The 20,117-nt window shown below is 41.9% G+C and overlaps 2 protein-coding genes and 1 long non-coding RNA gene across 11 annotated transcripts in view; 2 read left to right on the plus strand and 1 right to left on the minus strand.

Moving 5' to 3' along the window:
• Window positions 1-4,194: 4,194 nt before the first annotated feature.
• Window positions 4,195-10,717, minus strand: LOC121572115 (N-alpha-acetyltransferase 38, NatC auxiliary subunit). Of its 3 annotated transcripts, none has more exons than XM_041884037.2 (3): window positions 10,612-10,717; window positions 7,941-8,118; window positions 4,195-4,615 (listed from the first exon to the last, which is right to left on the minus strand). In XM_041884037.2, exons 1-3 carry the CDS (start codon window positions 10,648-10,650, stop codon window positions 4,491-4,493), a joined length of 342 nt encoding a protein of 113 aa, XP_041739971.1. In that variant the 5' UTR covers window positions 10,651-10,717; the 3' UTR covers window positions 4,195-4,490. The 3 variants fall into 3 exon arrangements, with proteins under 3 accessions (XP_041739971.1, XP_041739970.1, XP_041739972.1); XM_041884036.2 differs by having other exon boundaries at window positions 10,606-10,712; XM_041884038.2 differs by having other exon boundaries at window positions 7,941-8,086; window positions 10,612-10,694.
• Window positions 10,718-10,769: 52 nt separating this feature from the next.
• LOC121572116 lies at window positions 10,770-11,809 on the plus strand. Its single transcript, XR_006001815.2, has 3 exons — window positions 10,770-11,216; window positions 11,297-11,374; window positions 11,473-11,809. It is a non-coding gene; the product is annotated as an uncharacterized LOC121572116 (long non-coding RNA).
• Window positions 11,810-17,822: 6,013 nt separating this feature from the next.
• LOC121572117 (chromodomain-helicase-DNA-binding protein 3-like) overlaps window positions 17,823-20,117 on the plus strand; it is a 35,374-nt gene continuing 33,079 nt past the window's right edge. For all 7 annotated transcript variants that reach the window (XR_006658545.1, XM_045214859.1, XM_045214856.1 and 4 more), the window contains exon 1: window positions 17,823-18,180. Coding sequence is in view for 6 of the 7 variants with exons in the window: in XM_045214859.1 (XP_045070794.1) it covers window positions 18,018-18,180 (163 nt within the window). In the remaining variant the exon portion in view is untranslated. The remainder of the gene's footprint in view (window positions 18,181-20,117) is intronic.

Raw genomic sequence — 20,117 nt, forward strand, 5'->3', positions numbered from 1 at the left:
GGGTGTGTGCTCAGCCCCCTCCTGTACTCCTGTACTCCCTGTTCACCCATGACTGCGTGGCCATGCATGCCTTCAACTCAATCAAGTTTGCAGACGACACAACAGTAGTAGGCCTGATTACCAACATTGATGAGACAGCCTACAGGGAGGAGGTGAGGGCCCTGGCGGAGTGGTGCCAGGAAAATAACCTCAACGTCAACAAAATGAAGGAGCTGATAATGGACTTCAGGAAACAGCAGAGGGAGCACGCCTCTATCCACATCGACGGGACCGCAGTGGAGAAGGTGAAAGCTTCAAGTTCCTCGGCATACACATCACTGACAAACTGAAATGGTCCACCCACACAGACAGTGTGGTGAAGAAGGCGCAACAGCTCCTCTTCAACCTCAGGAGGCTGAAGAAATGTGTCTTGGTCCCTAAGACACTCACAAACTTTTACAGATGCACAATTGAGAGCATCCTGTCGGGCTGTATTACCGCATGGTACAGCAACTGCACCAACCGCAACCGCAGGGCTCTCCAGAGGGTGGTGCGGTCTGCCCAACATATCACCGGTGGCACACTGCCTGGCCTCCAGGACACCTACAACACCCGATGTCACAGGAATGCCAAAAAGGACATCAACCACCCGAGCCACGGCCTATTCACACCGCTACCATCCAGAAAGCGAGGTCAGTACAGGTGCATCAAAGCTGGGACAGAGAGACTGAAAAACTGCTTCTATCTCAAGGCCATCAGACTGTTAAATAGCCATCACTAGCCGGCTACTACCCGGATACTCAACCCTGCACCTTAGAGGCTGCTGCCCTATATACAGTGGGGGAAAAAAATATTTAGTCAGCCACCAATTGTGCAAGTTCTCCCACTTAAAAAGATGAGAGAGGCCTGTAATTTTCATCATAGGTACACGCCAACTATGACAGACAAATTGAGAATTTTTTTCTCCAGAAAATCACATTGTAGGATTTATTATGAATTTATTTGCAAATTATGGTGGAAAATAAGTATTTGGTCACCTACAAACAAGCAAGATTTCTGGCTCTCACAGACCTGTAACTTCTTCTTTAAGAGGCTCCTCTGTCATCCACTCGTTACCTGTATTAATGGCACCTGTTTGAACTTGTTATCAGTATAAAATACACCTGTCCACAACCTCAAACAGTCATACTCCAAACTCCACTATGGCCAAGACCAAAGAGCTGTCAAAGGACACCAGAAACAAAATTGTAGACCTGCACCAGGCTGGGAAGACTGAATCTGCAATAGGTAAGCAGCTTGGTTTGAAGAAATCATCTGTGGGAGCAATTATTAGGAAATGGAAGACATACAAGACCACTGATAATCTCCCTCGATCTGGGGCTCCACGCAAGATCTCACCCTGTGGGGTCAAAATGATCACAAGAACGGTGAGCAAAAATCCCAGAACCACACGGGGGGACCTAGTGAATGACCTGCAGAGAGCTGGGACCAAAGTAACAAAGCCTACCATCAGTAACACACTACGCCGCCAGGGACTCAAATCCTGCAGTGCCAGACGTGTCCCCCTGCTTAAGCCAGTACATGTCCAGGCCCGTCTGAAGTTTGCTAGAGTGCATTTGGATGATCCAGAAGAGGATTGGGAGAATGTCATATGGTCAGATGAAACCAAAATAGAACTTTTAGGTAAAAACTCAACTCGTCGTGTTTGGAGGACAAAGAATGCTGAGTTGCATCCAAAGAACACCATACCTACTGTGAAGCATGGGGGTGGAAACATCATGCTTTGGGGCTGTTTTTCTGCAAAGGGACCAGGACGACTGATCTGTGTAAAGGAAAGAATGAATGGGGCCATGTATCGTGAGATTTTGAGTGAAAACCTCCTTCCATCAGCAAGGGCATTGAAGATGAAACGTGGCTGGGTCTTTCAGCATGACAATGATCCCAAACACACCGCCCGGGCAACGAAGGAGTGGCTTCGTAAGAAGCAGTTCAAGGTCCTGGAGTGGCCTAGCCAGTCTCCAGATCTCAACCCCATAGAAAATCTTTGGAGGGAGTTGAAAGTCTGTGTTGCCCAGCGACAGTCCCAAAACATCACTGCTCTAGAGGAGATCTGCATGGAGGAATGGGCCAAAATACCAGCAACAGTGTGTGAAAACCTTGTGAAGACTTACAGAAAACGTTTGACCTGTGTCATTGCCAACAAAGGGTATATAACAAAGTATTGAGAAACTTTTGTTATTGACCAAATACTTATTTTCCAACATAATTTGCAAATAAATTCATAAAAAATCCTACAATGTGATTTTCTGGAGAAAAAAAATCTCATTTTGTCTGTCATAGTTGACGTGTACCTATGATGAAAATTACAGGCCTCTCTCATCTTTTTAAGTGGGAGAACTTGCACAATTGGTGGCTGACTAAATACTTTTTTTTCCCCACTGTACATAGACATGGAATCACTGGTCACTTTAATAATGGAACACTAGTCACTTTAATAATGTTAACATACTGCTTTACTCATTTCATACACTACCGTTCAAAGGTTTGGGGTCACTTAGAAATGTCCTTGTTTTCGAAAGAAATGCACTTTTTTTGTCAATTAAATAACATCAAATTGATCAGAAATACATTATAGACATTGTTAATGTTTTAAATGGCTATTGTAGCTGGAAACGGCTGAATTTTAATGGAATATCTACATAGGCGTACAGAGGCCCATCATTTTAAAAGGCTAATAGATCATTAGAAAACCCTTTTGCAATTATGTTAGCAAAGCTGAAAACTGTTGTGCGGATTAAAGAAGCAATAAAATTGGCCTTCTTGAGACTGGTTGAGTATCTGGAGCATCAGCAATTGTGGGTTCGATTACAGGCTCATAATGGCCAGAAACAAAGATCTTCTTGTTCTATGAAATTAAGGCTATTCCATGCGAGAAATTGCCAAGAAACTGAAGATCTCGTACAACGCTGTGTACTACTCCCTTCACAGAACAGCACAAACTGGCTCTAACCAGAATAGAAAGAGGAGTGGGAGGCCCCGGCGCACAACTGAGCAAGAGGACAAATACATTAGTTTGAGAAACAGACGCCTCACAGGTCCTCAACTGGCAGCTTCATTCAACAGTACCCGCAAAACACCAGTCTCAACGTCAACAGTGAAGACGCGACTCCGGGATGCTGACCTTCTAGGCAGAGTTGTAAAGAAAAAGCCATATCTCAGACTGCCCATCTTAATCTTTTCTTTTTATTGGCCAGTCTGAGATATGGCTTTTTCTTTGCAACTCTGCCTAGGTCAGCATCCCGGAGTCACCTCTTCACTGTTGACGTTGAGACTGGTGTTTTGCGGGTACTATTTAATGAAGCTGATGCTCCAGATACTCAACTAGTCTCAAGAAGGCCAGTTTTATTGCTTCTTTAATCAGCACAACAGTTTTCAGCTGTGCTAACATAATTGCAAAAGGGTTTTCTAATGATCAATTAGCCTTTTAAAATGATAAACTTTGATTAGCAAACACAACATGCCATTGGAACACAGGACTGATGGTTGCTGATAATGGGCCTCTGTACGCCTATGTAGATATTCCATTAAAAATCAGCCGTTTCCAGCTACAATAGCCATTTACAACATTAACAATGTCTACACTCTATTTCTGATCAATTTGATGTTCTTTTAATGGACAAAAAAAATGCTTTTCTTTCGAAAACAAGGAAATGTCGAAGTGACCCCAAACTTTTGAACAGTAGTGTATGTATATACAGTATTCTATTCTACTGTATTTTAGTCCATGCCACTCCGACTGACATTGCTCATCCTAATATGTATATATTTCTTAATTCCATTCTTTTACTTTTAGATTTGTGTGTATTGTTGTGAATTGTTAGATACTACTGCACTGTTGGAGCTAGGAACACAAGCATTTCTCTACACCCTCAATAACATCTGCTAAATATGTTTATGTGACCAATACAATTTGATTTGAACTCTCTACTGAACAGCTAACTGATGGCCTCAAATGGTGTGACCTGGAAAGACTTGCCCTGAAGAGTGAGATGGAGGACATTCGTCAATAACCTATGCACCTAATAGGAGCCAAGGGTTTAAGTCAAGTAAGTAATTCCGTTTAGCTATTCATATGCTCTGAACTATCTGTAACTGCTGCACTAACAGTATATAAGGACAGTCTGCATCGTTCCTCATTGACAGATCAGACACAGGTTTAGATACTGAAATGTATTGAAAAACATTTATCACACAGACACATACTGTACAGTCTGGCTCAAATTGCGCAAAAACCTTTTATGCTCAGTATTAACTTCACACACACTGTAATGTCACTGGGGATGCCTGGTCACATCTCGCACACATCTTGGCTCTGACTTGTAAACCTATGACACTGGCACCAGATATCAGCCGCATCTGGAATTCCTTTGATTTAATTCTCCATTTCAAGTCTGTACTGTAGCCTTTTCTAGGCTAGTGTCCTCCAACTTTGGGTGAGCTCAGCTTGTTCTTCAGTGGCTGCCCCCGAACCCCTGTGTGTCGGACAGGCTGTCTGACTCCACCTTGATGGAGACCACGTGATGGCCGGGAATCATGGCTAACCCCAGCACTCTGGGCTCACCCTGAGAGAAGGAGTCTGATGCAAAACAAGCAAACAAAATACATTTTAAATATGGATCTGTGCACACTGTGTAATAATGGTCATGTTACAATGTTACAAAATAGAAACTGCATATCATGTGGGGAAGCTAGAGTAGTGTTTACTCCCAGGCCCAGAGAGCTAAAGCGCCTTCAGAAAGTATTCATACCCCTTGACTTATTCCACATTTTGTTGTGTTACAGCCTGAATTCAAAATGAATTCAATATTTTTTCTCACCCATCTACACCCAATAATCCATAATGACAAAAATAAAACATTTTAGCAAATTTATTGAAAATGAAATAAAGAAATATCTTATTATATAAGTATTCACACCCCTTAGTCAATACTTTGTAGAAGCAATTTTGGCAGCGATTACAGCTGTGAGTCTCTAAGAGCTTTAAACACATGGATTGTGCAACATTTGCCCATTTTTATTTTCAAATGTCTTCAAGCTCTGTCAAATTGGTTGTTGATCATTGCTAGACAACCATTTTCAGGTCTTGCCATAGATTTAAGTCAAAACTGTAACTCGGCCACTCAGGAACATTCACTGTCTTCTTGGTAAGCAACTCCAGTGTAGATTTGGCCTTGTGTTTTAGGTTATTGTCCTGCTGAAAGGTGAATTCATCTCCCAGTGTCTGGTGGAAAGCAGACTGAACCAGGTTTTCCTCTATAATTTGACCAGTGCTTAGCTCCATTCTGTTTCTTTATCCTGAAAAACTCCAAGCATACCCATAACATGACTCAGTAACGTGTTGTATTGGATTTGTACTGGATTTGCCCTAAACATAACACTTTGTATTCATGCCTTGTTGCACTAAGGTAATACTGTACAGGCTTCCTTCTTTTCACTCTGTCAAATAGGTTAGAATTGTGGAGTAACTACAATGTTGGTGATCCATCCTCAGCTTTCTCCTAGCATAGCCATTAAACTCTGTAAATGTTTTAAAGTCACCATTGGCCTCATGGTGAAATCCCTGAGCGGTTTCCTTCCTCTCCGGCAACTGAGTTAGGAAGGACACCTGTATCTTTGTAGTGACTGGGTGTATTGATACACCATCCAAAGTGTAATTAATAACTTCACCATGCTCAAAGGGATATTCAATGTCTGCTTTTTTTGTTGTTGCCATCTACCAATAGGTGCCCTTCTTTGTGAGGCATTGGAAAACCTCCCTGGTCTTTGTGGTTGAATCTGTGTTTGAAATTCACTGCTCGACTGAGGGACCTTACAGATAATTGTATGTGTGGGGTACAGAGATGAGGTAGTCATTCAAAAATCATGTTAAACACTATTATTGTACACAGAGAGTCCATGCAACGTATTATGTGACTTGTTAAGCACATTTTTACTCCTGAACTTATTTAGGCTTGCCATAACAAAGGGGTTGAATACTTATTTACTCAAGACATTTCAACTTTTAATTTGGAATTAATTTGAAAAATAACATCTAAAAACATAATTCCACTTTTACATTAAGTGGTATTGTATGCAGGCCAGTGACAAAAACAGATACATTTAATCAATTTTAAATTCAGGCTGTAACACAACAAAATGTGGAAAAGGTCAAGGGGTGTGAATACTTTCTGACTGCAGGTTTTTACAGCAAATCAACTAATGATTGACTGATCAGCTGAATCAAGTGTGTTAGTGCTGGGTTGGGACAAAACCCTGCACCCACTGCTCTGCTGGAACAGCGGTGAAGAGCAGTGAACTTGCTAGAATATGTAGACCTAATATGTACTTTAGTTACAGTGGCTTGCGAAAGTATTCACCCCCCTTGGCATTTTTCCTATTTTGTTGCCTTACAACCTGGAATTAAAATTGATTTTTGGGGGGTTTGTATCATTTGATTTACATAACATGCCTACCACTTTGAAGAAGAAAAAAAAAACAGAAAACTTGAGCGTGCATAACTATTCACCCCCCCAAAGTCAATACTTGTAGAGCCACCTTTTGCAGCAATTACAGCTGCAAGTCTCTTGGGGGTATGTATCTATAAGCTTGGTACATCTAGCCACTGGGATTTTTGCCCATTCTTCAAGGCAAAACTGCTCCAGCTCCTTGAAGTTGGATGGGTTCCGCAGGTGTACAGCAATCTTTAAGTCATACCACAGATTCTCAATTGGATTGAGCTCTGGGCTTTGACTAGGTCATTCCAAGAAATGTAAATGTTTCCTCTTAAACCACTCAAGTGTTGCTTTAGCAGTATGCTTAGGGTCATTGTCCTGCTGGAAGGTGAACTTCTGTCCCAGTCTCAAATCTCTGGAAGACTGAAACAGGTTTCCCTCAAGAATTTCCCTGTATTTAGCGCCATCCATCATTCCTTCAATTCTGATCAGTTTCCCAGTCCCTGCCGATGAAAAACATCCCCACAGCATGATGCTGCCACCACCATGCTTCACTGTGGGGATGGTGTTCTCGGGGTGATGAGAGGTGTTGGGTTTGTACCAGACATAGCGTTTTCCTTGATGGCCAAAAAGCTCAATTTTTGTCTCATCTGACCAGAGTACTTTCTTCCATATGTTTGGGGAGTCTCCCACATGCCTTTTGGCGAACACCAAACGTGTTTGCTTATTTTTTTCTTTAAGCAATGGCTTTTTTCTGGCCACTCTCCCGTAAAGCCCAGCTCTGTGGAGTGTCCAGCTTAAAGTGGTCCTATGGACAGATACTCCAATCTCCGCTTCAGGGTTTATCTTTGGTCTCTTTGTTGCCTCTCTGATTAATGCCCTCCTTGCCTGGTCCGTGAGTTTTGGTGGGCTGCCCTCTCTTGGCAGGTTTGTTGTGGTGCCATATTCTTTCCATGTTTTAATAATGGATTTAATGGTGCTCCGTGGGATGTTCAAAGTTTCAGATATTTTTTTATAACCCAACCCAACTTTGTCCCTGACCTGTTTGGAGAGCTCCTTGGTCTTCATGGTGCCGCTTGCTTGGTGGTGCCCCTTGCTTAGTGGTGTTGCAGACTCTGGGGCCTTTCAGAACAGGTGTATCTATACTGAGATCATGTGACAGATCATGTGACACTTAGATTGCACACAGGTGAACTTTATTTAACTAATTATGTGACTTCTGAAGGTAATTGGTTGCACCAGATCTTATTTAGGGGCTTCATAGCAAAGGGCGTGAATACATATGCACGCACCACTTTTCCGTTATTTATTTTGTAGTTTTTTTTCTTCATTTCACTTCACCAATTTTGACTATTTTGTGTATGTCCATTACATGAAATCCAAATAAAAATCCATTTAAATTACAGGTTGTAATGCAACAAAATAGGAAAAACGCCAATGGGGGATGAATATTTTTGCAAGGCACTGTACCTGAGGATTTTAGGAACTCCTGAGCGGACCCCAGGATGACGTTGCAGTCTCTATCGGTGCACAGGAACAGTCCCACCAGCGTCCGTCCGTCTGTCATTCTGATTCTCATGTTCTTGTTCAGTAGGCTCTCCAGCTTCTGACGCGCTCTGGAAGAAGAGGATGACAGTTCACTCTGCCCCTAGAAATAGGGATTGGGGAGAAATTAGATGATAGGCCTATAATCATACAAGGGTAAATCCCTTTTAATTCAATCACTTTTTGACAGCATCCCTTTTGGTCAGAAAGTGATTTTTTGAACCTGAATGCCAAAACATTCAGGGGATAAAGGTGCACAAAGTTGACCCATTTTGCATACCCCACCATACCATGAGATATCCATGTCTTCATCACTGAAAAATATAAATGGTTGAGTTTGATATCATTTAAAAGCTTACAGTGTTGTCAAACTATTTTATTTCTTGAAAAAAAATCACAAATTGTCATTTTTAAACCTTAACGTAAATTATTTTAAAAAACGCATAAACTAAAAGAATGCATGCATATTCGCATATGTTGTAGCTTAGTCCCTATTTCACATTATCTGAGATTTTTGTGTTGTGACCGCCATCAGTTGAGACAACATGCTCTTGAGTACAGGGTGGGTGTCATTTCAATCATAGAAATTGATTTCAAAGAATGGACCTATCCCAGTTCAGACCACTGCAATTTAGCTGGTACAGCATTGACATTTACATTTTAACTTCTATTTACTATCACAAAGATGGCCGCTGGTCCACCATCGTCGAATGCCAATTTAAAACGTCATGTCTATTCTATTATCTATATTTCTATGATTTCAATAGGTTTCCTATAGAGGTATGACAGTATAATTTAAAACAACAGATATTCCCATTCAAGTCAACATTTTCTGATGTGTGGACCTCCAACCATCTCTGTGGTACCAATTGAAAGTAGAAATGTCTATTTTTTTTATTCTCATTTTATCAGCCAAAACATGAAACTCACCCTGTATTCAAGAGCATGTTGTGTCTCGACCGTTAGCAGACAAAACACAAAAACCTTAAATGATGTAAAATAGGGTCTAAGCTACAACATATGCGGGGGGGGGGAAACATACTGCTGCAACCTGATTGGCTGAATGTGATACGCAACATCCGGGACTAGCTTTAGCCACTCTAGCATGGTGGTGGGAAATTGTGTTTCATAAAGAAAGTATGCATTCTAGCCATTAAATGGACAGTAAAGCGATTTATGGTCATTCCGAGTCTGCATTGGCCATACAGCAGGGTTCCCCAACTTTGCACCCCAGTATCTCTCTTTGCACATCATCTCTATTTTTTTCTGAGCAAAAAATTTTAATAAAAAAAAGTAATTTACATTTTTGGACATAAAAGACTGTCAAAACACCATGAAATCAGCTCCAAGTGATTTTAATTTTGGAAATCTGTTCCCAAGTATTCACACACATAATAGAGAGACTGATTGTATACAAATGTAAGCAAGGTTTGCAATTATTATGACTTAGTCAAATATTATCTCTTCTGGTTTCTTGCGGTTAATTTGCAGTCTACAAATGATGTGTAATTATGTTTCGGCCCCCTGACCATCCGCTAAAGAAAATAATCGGCCCACGGCTAAATCTAGTTGATGATCCCTGCCGTACAGCATTTACTGCTATGCGGCCTCTGCAGAAGTCAGGGCATTTATACTTCTTGCGCTTCGCAGAGCTGTTGTGAAGGAAGTTGTCAAGGAAGTGAGTTTGTGTTTATACTAGACATACCGCCCCCAACTACCGTTAACCAATCATGTCAATGCGGAGCTATACGGAGCCCTCCGCATTTTTACAAAATGTGGGAGGTGCACAGCGATGCGGTACTGAGCTTGATTTGGCCGCAACTGCGGTCCACATTTCTGGAACAAGCATAAATTAGCTTTTAAGATGAAACGACTCAATATCGCCATCTGCCGGCCTTTGGGTTAGATTAGAGCTAAGGAGAATAATCTATTTACACTAGGGTCGGACAGACTTCCTGGGTAGATTAAGACACTGCGCAGCCGGCACGAGATATGGCTCGGAAAACGTACCTCAATCCAGGGATGAGAAATGTGTTGTCCCATTATCCCAACTGTTACACCGAGAAGAAAGAATGATTTGCTCGTTTTCGTCCTCATGCTAGCTAGCGGTAGCCACAGCACTAGCAGCCATTATGGAATGGCACGTGCTGGTGTTGAACAACAAAGGAGCTGATTGGCTGACATTGCCATTCCAAAATTGCTGCTGTGGCTTCTGCTAGCATGAGGACGAAATTGACAGTTTTCCAGCAAAACTAGCAGATCTTGTTCAATCTTCTCACTGTAATAGTTGGGATAATGGGACAATTCGGAGAACAACGCATAAATCCTTTAATCTACACACAAAGTCTGTCTGACCCTAGTGTAGCTGTAAGCAAGCAGGTCGGATCTGCTGGCTAATGGTACTGTAGCTTGTGGACAGAGACAAATAACGTTAGCTAGCTAGCTACGTTAACGTTAGCCTAGCTAGCTAGTGGATTCAACTTGCCCAACAAATATATGGATCAGTTACGCACGCTCTCCTTTCAGTTTGGCAAAGTGAATATAATGCGTTAAAAGTGTGTAAAATACGACAATATTAAACGTATATCACCCCTACGTGAGTTGATGGACCATTTTCTTCAATCATTGTTGCCATTCCACCCTTTCTTGATTGTATTTTTCTTGCGGAATTATTTATCTGACGTACAACCGGAAATGCATCAGGGAATACATTGCAATGGGGATTGTAGTATGTTAAACCAGAGGTTTGGTAAAACTTTGCTTAAACGTTTCACCTATTCGGTTTTTAAATTGAGCATTCCATTTGTCAAATGTCTGTCTTGTGATTTATGGACTGTTCAACCGCTCGTGAGATACAGCAAGGCTGATCTGAGTGTCGTGCTGTCTCTGTACCAGACGCGTCCGTGGTTACCACAGTAACGGAGCTCTAGCTGGTATGTTTGTTGATACAATGTAGCGAGTGAGCTTGCAAATGAACAAGATAAATTACATTTTATATCTCTGACATATACTCAGTTGCAAAATTGTACATGACCTTTTATAGGTCTTCATACATTGGGTAAACTTTCAGAAGTAATTCAAATGTGGCGACCAAAGTATTTCACTCCAAACTAGGTGTCCCTTCATAACACCCTTGGCGACTTGTGGTGTCATATCTGGGCAAGGTGTACGACCTGACACTATTGGTGAGTGAGTTTAAAGGTGAGTTGTCAGATGCATGCATTTCAAATAGGCTATTATTAGGCTACAAAAGTTTACTAAATGACACAATTGTTTTTCAGCGGATTTTACTTCTGAAGCCTATTATTGACTGTGCAGGAAAGGACATCAGTCACTGGTTTGACCTAAAGACAAAAGACGTGAGTGAAAAAATAATCTGACGTTTATCAAGAATGTAGCATATTTGTCTTCTTTAAAAAAATTATCTTGATGAGTAATTCCCAATTTGTATTCTCAGATTCGGACCCACCTCAACACACTATCTGACTGTGTGATGTACTACACCCCTAGGGGGCGCTTTGTGCACGTGCAGCCTCCCTTCCCTAGTACTGACTGGACCAATGACTTTGGGCAACCCTGGTGGAGGGATACGTAATATGAGGTGGGACTATTCTGCCAAGACCAGGTGGATCTGCATCATCAACACCCTCACATCCCAGGAGCAGGGGCAAGATATCCTTATTCGGATTAGGGAGAATGTCATGCATAGATCATAAGAGGCTACATTTTACATTTAAGTCATTTAGCAGACACTCTTATCCAGAGCGACTTACAGTTAGTGCATACATTTTTCATACTGGCCCCCCGTGGGAATCGAACCCACAACCCTGGCGTTGCAAGCGCCATGCTCTACCAACTGAGCTACAGGAGGCTACATGTGTACATGACACGTGTATAGGCTACATGTGTTATCATACTAATCTCACATCCCCTGGCAAGCGAGGCCTAGTGTCTTACATCGATATCATAAATGCTGCATGCATGTATTATACATGCATCATACATGTGCAATAGATATGCAGACAACATACAGACAGCATTCTGCACATATACATATCACCTACATATCACCTACATATGACATATATATCACCTACATATCACATACATATCACATACATATCACATACATATCACCTACATGCATACATAACACTGTGTTAACAAACCTCCAAACGAGCTCAATGCCATACAACACTCCTTCCGTAGCCTCCAACTGCTCTTAAACACTAGTAAAACTAAATGCATGCTCTTCAATCGAATGCTGCTGGCACCTTGGTCCGACCCGTCTCTCAACGTTCGTGACCGCAACAAAGCCTCCTTCACTCATGCTGCCAAACATGCCCTCGTAAAACTGACTATCCTACCGATCCTTGATTTCGGCGATGTCATTTACAAAATAGCCTCCAACACTCTACTCAGTAAATTGGATGTAGTCTATCACAGTGCCATCCGTTTTGTCACCAAATCCCCATATACTACCCACCACTGTGACCTGTACACTCTTGTTGGCTGGTCCTCACTACATATTCGTCGCCAAACCACTGGCTCCAGGCCATCTATAAATCACTGCTAGGCAAATCCCCGTCTTATCTTAGCTCATTGGTCACCATAGCAACACCCACCCGTAGTATGCGCTCCAGCAGGTATATCTCATTGGTCATCCCCAAAGCCAACACCTCCTTTGGCCGCCATTCCTTCCAGTTTTTTGCTGCCAATGACTGGAACGAACTGCAAAAATCTCTGAAGCTGGAGACTCTTATCTCCCTCACTAACTTTAAGCATCAGTTGTCAGAGCACCTTACCGATCACTGCACCTGTACACAGCCCTTCTGAAATTAGCCCACTCAACTACCTCATCCCCATATTGTTATTTATTTTGCTCATTTGCACCCCAGTATCTCTATTTGCACATCATCTCTATCATTCCAGTGTTAATACTAATTGTAATTATTTTGCACTATGGCCTATTTATTGCCTTACCTCCATAACTTGCTACATTTGCACACTGTATATATATTTTCTGTGTTATTTTTGACTTTATGTTTTGTTTTACCCCATATGTAACTCTGTGTTGTTGTTTTTATCGCACTGCTTTGCTTTATCTTGGCCAGGTCGCAGTTGTAAATGAGAACTTGTTCTCAACTGGCTTACCTGGTTAAATAAAGGTTAAATAAAAAAATTAAAATAACCATCATGCATTCTATTCTAGCTGTTCACGCTTTATCCTCCTACCCCCCTCGCTCCCCTCTACCCCTCAGCATATCACAGTAGCAGTCTTTTGGAAGTGAGTCATTCATCTGGCACGGTTTCACCTACACAGCATAATATCACTGAGTGGAGCACAGGTGCTGTTTGTCCCTTCCTCTGTGTGCGACTGGCTGCATAAAATATGGGTTACCACACGGCACTTTAGGGAGCCCTGGCCTGTACATGACTCGCTTCCAAAGGGACACGGCGAGGTGGAGTGAGTAGTGCACTGTGTCACTGTCAAACCCTTGGGGCGTATGAGTGAGTCCTGGCTGGGTTCACTCATTCCCCCTGCAGCCCATCCACACACACACACACACACAACACACTCACACCCCCAGTAGAGCACGCCTCCCCTCTCCAGCGCGGTGGGAGAGCAGGTTTTCCCGCCAACCCGCCCCAGCTGACACTACTAGTCTTCTACTGGGCTAGAGTCTTAGTGTGGGTGCTCCACTCTCCACTAACAGTCAGACACATGCTCCTCTCTCTCTCTCTCTCTCTCTCTCTCTCTCTCTCTCTCTCTCACACACAAACACACAAAACACACACATTCTTTCTCTTTCTCTCCCACACTCTATCTCCCTGCACACACATACTCACACTCTCTTTCTCTCCCTCAAACAGTCTCTCCTCCTTCTCTCTTGCCCTGCCTCCTACCTCCTCCCTCATTCCCCCCTCACTTTCTCTCTAGTGGTTCTTGGCAAATGTGCCCATTGGACCCTGCATAAACAAATTCCTTTCTTCTTTTTTTAAATCCTGGAAGCCAAGCTAGAGTGGTTTATCTGCCTTTTGCTAAACTTGCCCATAGTCAACAGAATGATTTTCATAGAGAAACCAATGGAAACTACTGTTTTTTGAATTAGAAATACTCAAATCCTCTTATCATTAGAGGACAATGGCTGATCACAATGACTATTTGTATACTGTATCATAAATATAAGCTATACACTGAGTATACAAAACATTAATAACACCTGTTCTTTCCATGACATAGACTGACCAGGTGAATGCAGCTGAATGCTGTATCTTTTATTGATGTCACTTGTTAAATCCACTTCATTCAGTGTAGATGAAGGGGAGGAGACAGGCTAAAGAAGGATTTTTAAGCCTTGAGACAATTGAGACATGGATTGTGTATGTGTGCCATTCAGAGGGTGAATGGGCAAGACAAAATATTTAAGTGCCTTTGAATGGAGTATGGTAGTAGGTGCCAGGCGCACGGGTTTGTGTCAAGAACTGCTACGCTGCTGGGTTTTTCATGCTCAACAGTTTCCCCGACAAGGATGAGGACTTCTAAAGCAGACACATGGACGGAAACCTCTTCTCCCAGTCCATCTGTCTCTACTCAACGACGACCTCACTGAACTTTGACCCCATATGTAAGGATGTCAGAAAATGGTGATGAGCAATATGAGCAATCTATTAAAAGGTTGACTTACAAAATACATGTCCTTTATTTATTTGTATTATGATATTGTTATTACAATTTTATTACAGCGAATTTAAGCCCATAAAGGACTAGAACTCGAAACCTCACAATCAACATCCTTCCTTGCCATTCTATCCCAGTGTCTTCCTTTTGTCATTCCTTCAAAGCTTATTGCATCTACAATAGGCCTACATACATTAATAAATTAACAATAGTCTGCCAAAACTGTATGTAAAACTGCATGGTAACCATGGTAATCATTGATGTGATATTTAATATTAGGCTACTTCCTCTCAACAGCTCCTTTGTGGCTCTGCTGAGTTTTAATTTCCTGTACTACAGAATGTGCAGGAAACCAAATCTACTGTAACAGTTTCAGTCAGTCGTGAAAAGCCATGTTACCCATATTTCTATTAATCAGTGACGTGTCATTGTTATCAATATCTAGTCTATTTATCATTATTCACAATTATTCACACACACATTTTTTACTGGAAAATGTGCATGCAGTGCCTTCAGAAAGTATTCATACCCCTTGACTCCACATTTTGTAGTCTTACAGCCTGAATTAAAAATATATTAAATTGATTTGTTTTCTCACCCATCAACATAAAATTGCCCAAAATGACAAAGTAAAAACATGTTTTTAGAAATGTGTAAAGATTTGAAAATGAAATACAGAAATATCTAATTTACATAAGTATTCACACCCCTGAGTCAATACATGTTAGAATCACCTTTTGGCAGCGATGACGGCTGTGATTCTTTCTGGGTAAGTCTCTAAGAGCTTTGCACACCTGGATCGTACATTATTTGCACATTATTCTTTTAAAAATTCCTGAAGTTCTGTCAAGTTGGTTGTTGATCATTGCTAGAAAGCCATTTTCAAGTCTTGCCATTGATTTTCAAGAAGATTTCATTCAAAACTGTAACTAGGTCACTCAGGAACATTCCATTTCGTTTTGGTAAGCAACACCAGTGGATATTTGGCCTTGTGTTTTAGGTTATTGTCCTGCTGAAAGGTGAATTTGTCTCCCCTTGTCTGTTGGAAAGCATACTGAACCAGGTTTTCCTCAAGGATTTTGCCTGTGCTTAGCTCCATTTAGTTTTTTTTTTATCCTGAAAAACTCCCTAGTCCTTAACAATTACAAGCATACCCATTACAAGCACACCCACTATGCTTGAAAATATGGAGAGTGGTACTCAGTAATGTGTTGTATTGGATTTGCCCCAACCATAACACGTTGTATTCAGGACAAAAAGTTAATTGTTTTGCTACATATTTTGCAGTATTACTTTAGTGCCTTGTTGCAAACAGGATGCATGTTGTGTCATATTTTTTATTCTGTACAGGCTTCCTTCTTTTCACTCTGTCAATTAGATTAGCATTGTGGAGTAACTACAACGTTGTTGATCCATCCTCAGTTTTCTCCTATCACAGCCATTAAACTCTGTAACTGTTTTAAAGTCACCATTGGCCTCATGGTGAAATTCCTGAGCGGTTTCCTTACTCTCCGGCAACTGAGTTAGGAAGGACGCCTGTATCTTTGTAGTGACTAGGTGTATTGATACACCATCTAAAGCAGGTGTCTCTAACCCTGTTTCTGGAGAGCTACCCTCCTGTCGGTTTTCACTCCCACCCCAGTTGTAACTAACCTGGTTCAGTTTATCAACCAGCTAATTATTAGAATCAGGTGTGCTAGATTAGTGTTGGAGTGAAAACCTACAGGACGGTAGCTCTCAAGGAACAAGGTTGGAGAGCCCTGATCTAAAGTGTAATTAATAACTTTATCATGCTCAAAGGGATATTCAATGTCTGCTTTTTTATTTGTACTAATCTACCAATAGGTGCTCTTCTTTGCGAGGCATTGGAAAACCTCCCTGGTCTTTGTGGTTGAATATCTGTGTTTGAAATTCACTGCTCGACTGAGGATCTTTACAGATAATTATATGTGTGGAGTACAGAGATGAGGTAGTCATTCAAAAATCATGTTAAACACTATTATTGTACACAGAGTGAGTCCATCTTATTATGTGACTTGTTAAGCAAATTTTGACTCATTCACTTATTTAGGCTTGCCATAACAAAAGGGTTGAATACTTATTGACTCAAGACATTTCAGCTTTTCATTTTTAATTAATTTGTAAAATGTCTAAAAACATTTGACATTATGGGGTATTGTGTAGGCCAGTGACACAAAATCTAAATTTAATCAATTTTAAATTCAGACTGTAACACAACAAAATGTGGAATAAGTCAAGGGGTGTGAATACTTTCAGAAGGGACTGTATGTCTGATCGTAGACCCCTTTGTCAAAACTGAGCTGCCTGAAGGGGAGACCAGGCAGTCTGACTACTAGAGGTTCCCATTGCCTTACTGTCACTCAGATCAGGGTGACTGTAGTGAAACAGTGTAAGATGCGTATAAAATGTGTCATCTTTCATTTCTCTGTGTTCACCGTCTTGAAAATAATTTATTCGATTTATATTTTAATCCGAAATAAATTCCAGTTGAAAAAATGATGGTCTGCATATTGCATTGTTTTTATCCCTACCACAAGTGGTTAATTTTTAAGCAATCCAATCTGATGTAAAGTCTGGGCATGGCTGCGGCAGATTTTTCCAACCCCCCTCTCCCACACACACACACACACACACACACACGCTTTCAAGCTCCCTCCCCGACTCGCTCTCTCTCTCACACACACTTATAATTTTATACTACGGTGGGGGCCTTTAAGAATATTTGATAGATTTGTGTAGTGTTCTGCAGTGTAGAAAGGGAGCGTTGTTTCGTGTGAGTGATCTTGAGGCACAGTTACCAGGCAAGTCTGCCTTCGTGTCTGATCTTGGGGGGGGGGGGGACGACGACGACGACGACGACACAAACAAGTAACAATTTATACAAGCAGTCATTCACCCTTTCTTGTAACAATGTGAATGTTATTTGAGGAGGGAGGGGTGCGCTGAGAAAGGGAGAGACAGGCAGAGAGAGAAGGGAGGAGGGGTGGGGAGAGAGAGAGAGAGCGGAGAGAGAGAGAGAGAGAGAGAGAGAGAGAGAGAGAGAGAGAAAGGAGGAGGGGTGGGGGGGGGGCGTTCTGCAATAATATAGTCAGCCATTTTTTATGTAAGGGGATTTTTCTTATTGGGGGGGGGTTGTTAAAAAATAAATATAAGGGCGGCCATCTTTGTTTCCTTGCGTTGTAGTGTAAAATATTCCAAAACGCCCCCCACTTTTTTCTGGTGTCGATTTGAATATGAAATAAATATCATAATTCCGGAGGATTTCTGATTTCGAGGACGGAGCCGATGACAGGAATATAATGTCCTCTCCTCTCCGGTCCTGTGAGGAAGACAAGGGCATGTTGGTTAATTCCAAGGGAGGAGATTTTGATGAAGAAGAGGACGACGGAGATCTAGACGAGAACGCAAGCGACATAAACTCGCCGGCGGCGCCTCGAGAAACTGCAACACTAGCCGCGCCAGGTAGGCTATAGTAGGCTACAGGAGACAGACACTGGCGAAAGACTCGGGAGCGCGCACACAAAATAGAAACACATACTCCAAATTGTGAAAAAAGTAAGCCAGGACACATTGTGCCGCTCATCTCAATAGTTATCTGTTGCTACAATATCATTAGTTGCGCGCCCGTTGCTCCAGAGGAGAGCGCAGCTTTGAAATAGAAAGAGTTGAGGATTCCAACTTCGAAACCAACTTGAGACCGCCCTTTTCGTTTTATCCCATATATATTGCCTACAATTAACAAAGTTCATCCTCCTCGACTTTCTTTTCATCCGTAGAATGGTGCCACATCCATAAATATAAATAATATCTCAATATGAATAGGTCGACGTGAAGGGTAAAGCTCACGACATCACTGTTAGAAAACATGGACTCCCCAGCAATACGCTTTCTGATAGTGATCTTTAGAATAGTGATGTGATGTGTTGCGGAGGCGTAAGCATTAAAACCGGATGATGGAGTGAGTGCTGGTATGACAGCGTGTAAATAAACTTGACCCTACCCACTGACTGTCTCCACACTGACAGGGACGGTTAATGATAGGACACTGACACTCTACTCAAGTTCTGAATAGAACCGTTATGTGTCGCCTAGAGGGCCTTTGTTTTCCCTCTCTTTTCGTTGTCATAGCAGACGAACAAATATTTAACAAGTAGGCCTGTAATAAACATAATAAATATATGGTAAAGCCACATAAAAGAAAGGACTTGCCCACAACAATGTAATGTGCAAAACACTATCAACAGACAGCTTTTTTCTCTCCAAATAATTATATTTTTAAGGGACTATGATCAGGCCTACCTGGTTCCTGCACACCAAATAACATGTTTGCATTATTTTACAGTTAATTCGAATTAGCCTAATTAAATTAAATGCATTTGCATGTAGCCTATTCAATAGTGGCATTCGATAGGCTATTGCATATCATGATTTTGGGATATTCAACAAGGGCCCTTTTAGCATCACTGAATTTGTAGCCTGTGTTGCTTGTCTCGAGACAGACAAGCGCGCGAATCAATTAGTACGCTTCCCGCCGTGGCCCTTAACCCCCCAGCGACCTCCGCCAGCGGTTGTTGCTCTTGTGGTCTGGACCCAGGTTTGGGAATTAACGGGAAGTAGCCTAGGGTAGGGAGTCGTTTCAGTCACAGATTATCCATTATATTAACTAGATACTCAAGTCGCCGCTCTAACAATAAAAATACATGTCAAAAAAATGGAAGGCAGTCGGGAGGAGCCAAGATCAGGTGGGACCATTTTATCCAATGAGAGGGCAGATACGCGTGTGAACAAGCGGCACAACTCCGATATAAAGTGTTTTTTTTCTCAAAGTTGCCGGGATGTCACGTGTCCTACTTATATCAGTACACTAGTAGCAACCTAATCATTACGAAACGTATATTCGATCAAATAAGCCACACGTAACAAATAAGCCTTTATATAAAAGAAGATTAACCAAATTCGACACTCATTGATCTCCATACAAAAACCTCTTGCTTGGTCAGCGAAAAAAAACGAAAAACCGCCACCTGCTGGAGAAGCCAGATTTTGGGCCCAGTTATCCCTCTCGCTTCGCCTCTTCGTCTCTGTTTCAGTTCATCAGATATAGACAGACTGGCTTGCGGCCTCAGAATCACCGAGCTCCGCGTGCGTGCTGCTGCCGCCTCTGGCTGCACTCTGCAGCAGACATATGCGGAGACCTTGTTTGTGCGCGCGCTGCGTGTTGTAACCCTACTCTAGGTGCCCAACAAAGACAGACAATAAAAACGAACTAATTTATACCAAGTGCATGGTGGCCGCAAGCGATAGTTCTTGGTGATGTTTTTCCCCCTTTTCTCCACCTTCCTGACAATACATAGGCTTATCTCTCTCTCACGCTCAAAGAGGCTGCTGTCTCTCTCTTT

The sequence above is a fragment of the Coregonus clupeaformis genome, unplaced genomic scaffold (genome assembly GCF_020615455.1).
Source record: "Coregonus clupeaformis isolate EN_2021a unplaced genomic scaffold, ASM2061545v1 scaf0327, whole genome shotgun sequence".
NCBI lineage: Eukaryota > Metazoa > Chordata > Actinopteri > Salmoniformes > Salmonidae > Coregonus > Coregonus clupeaformis.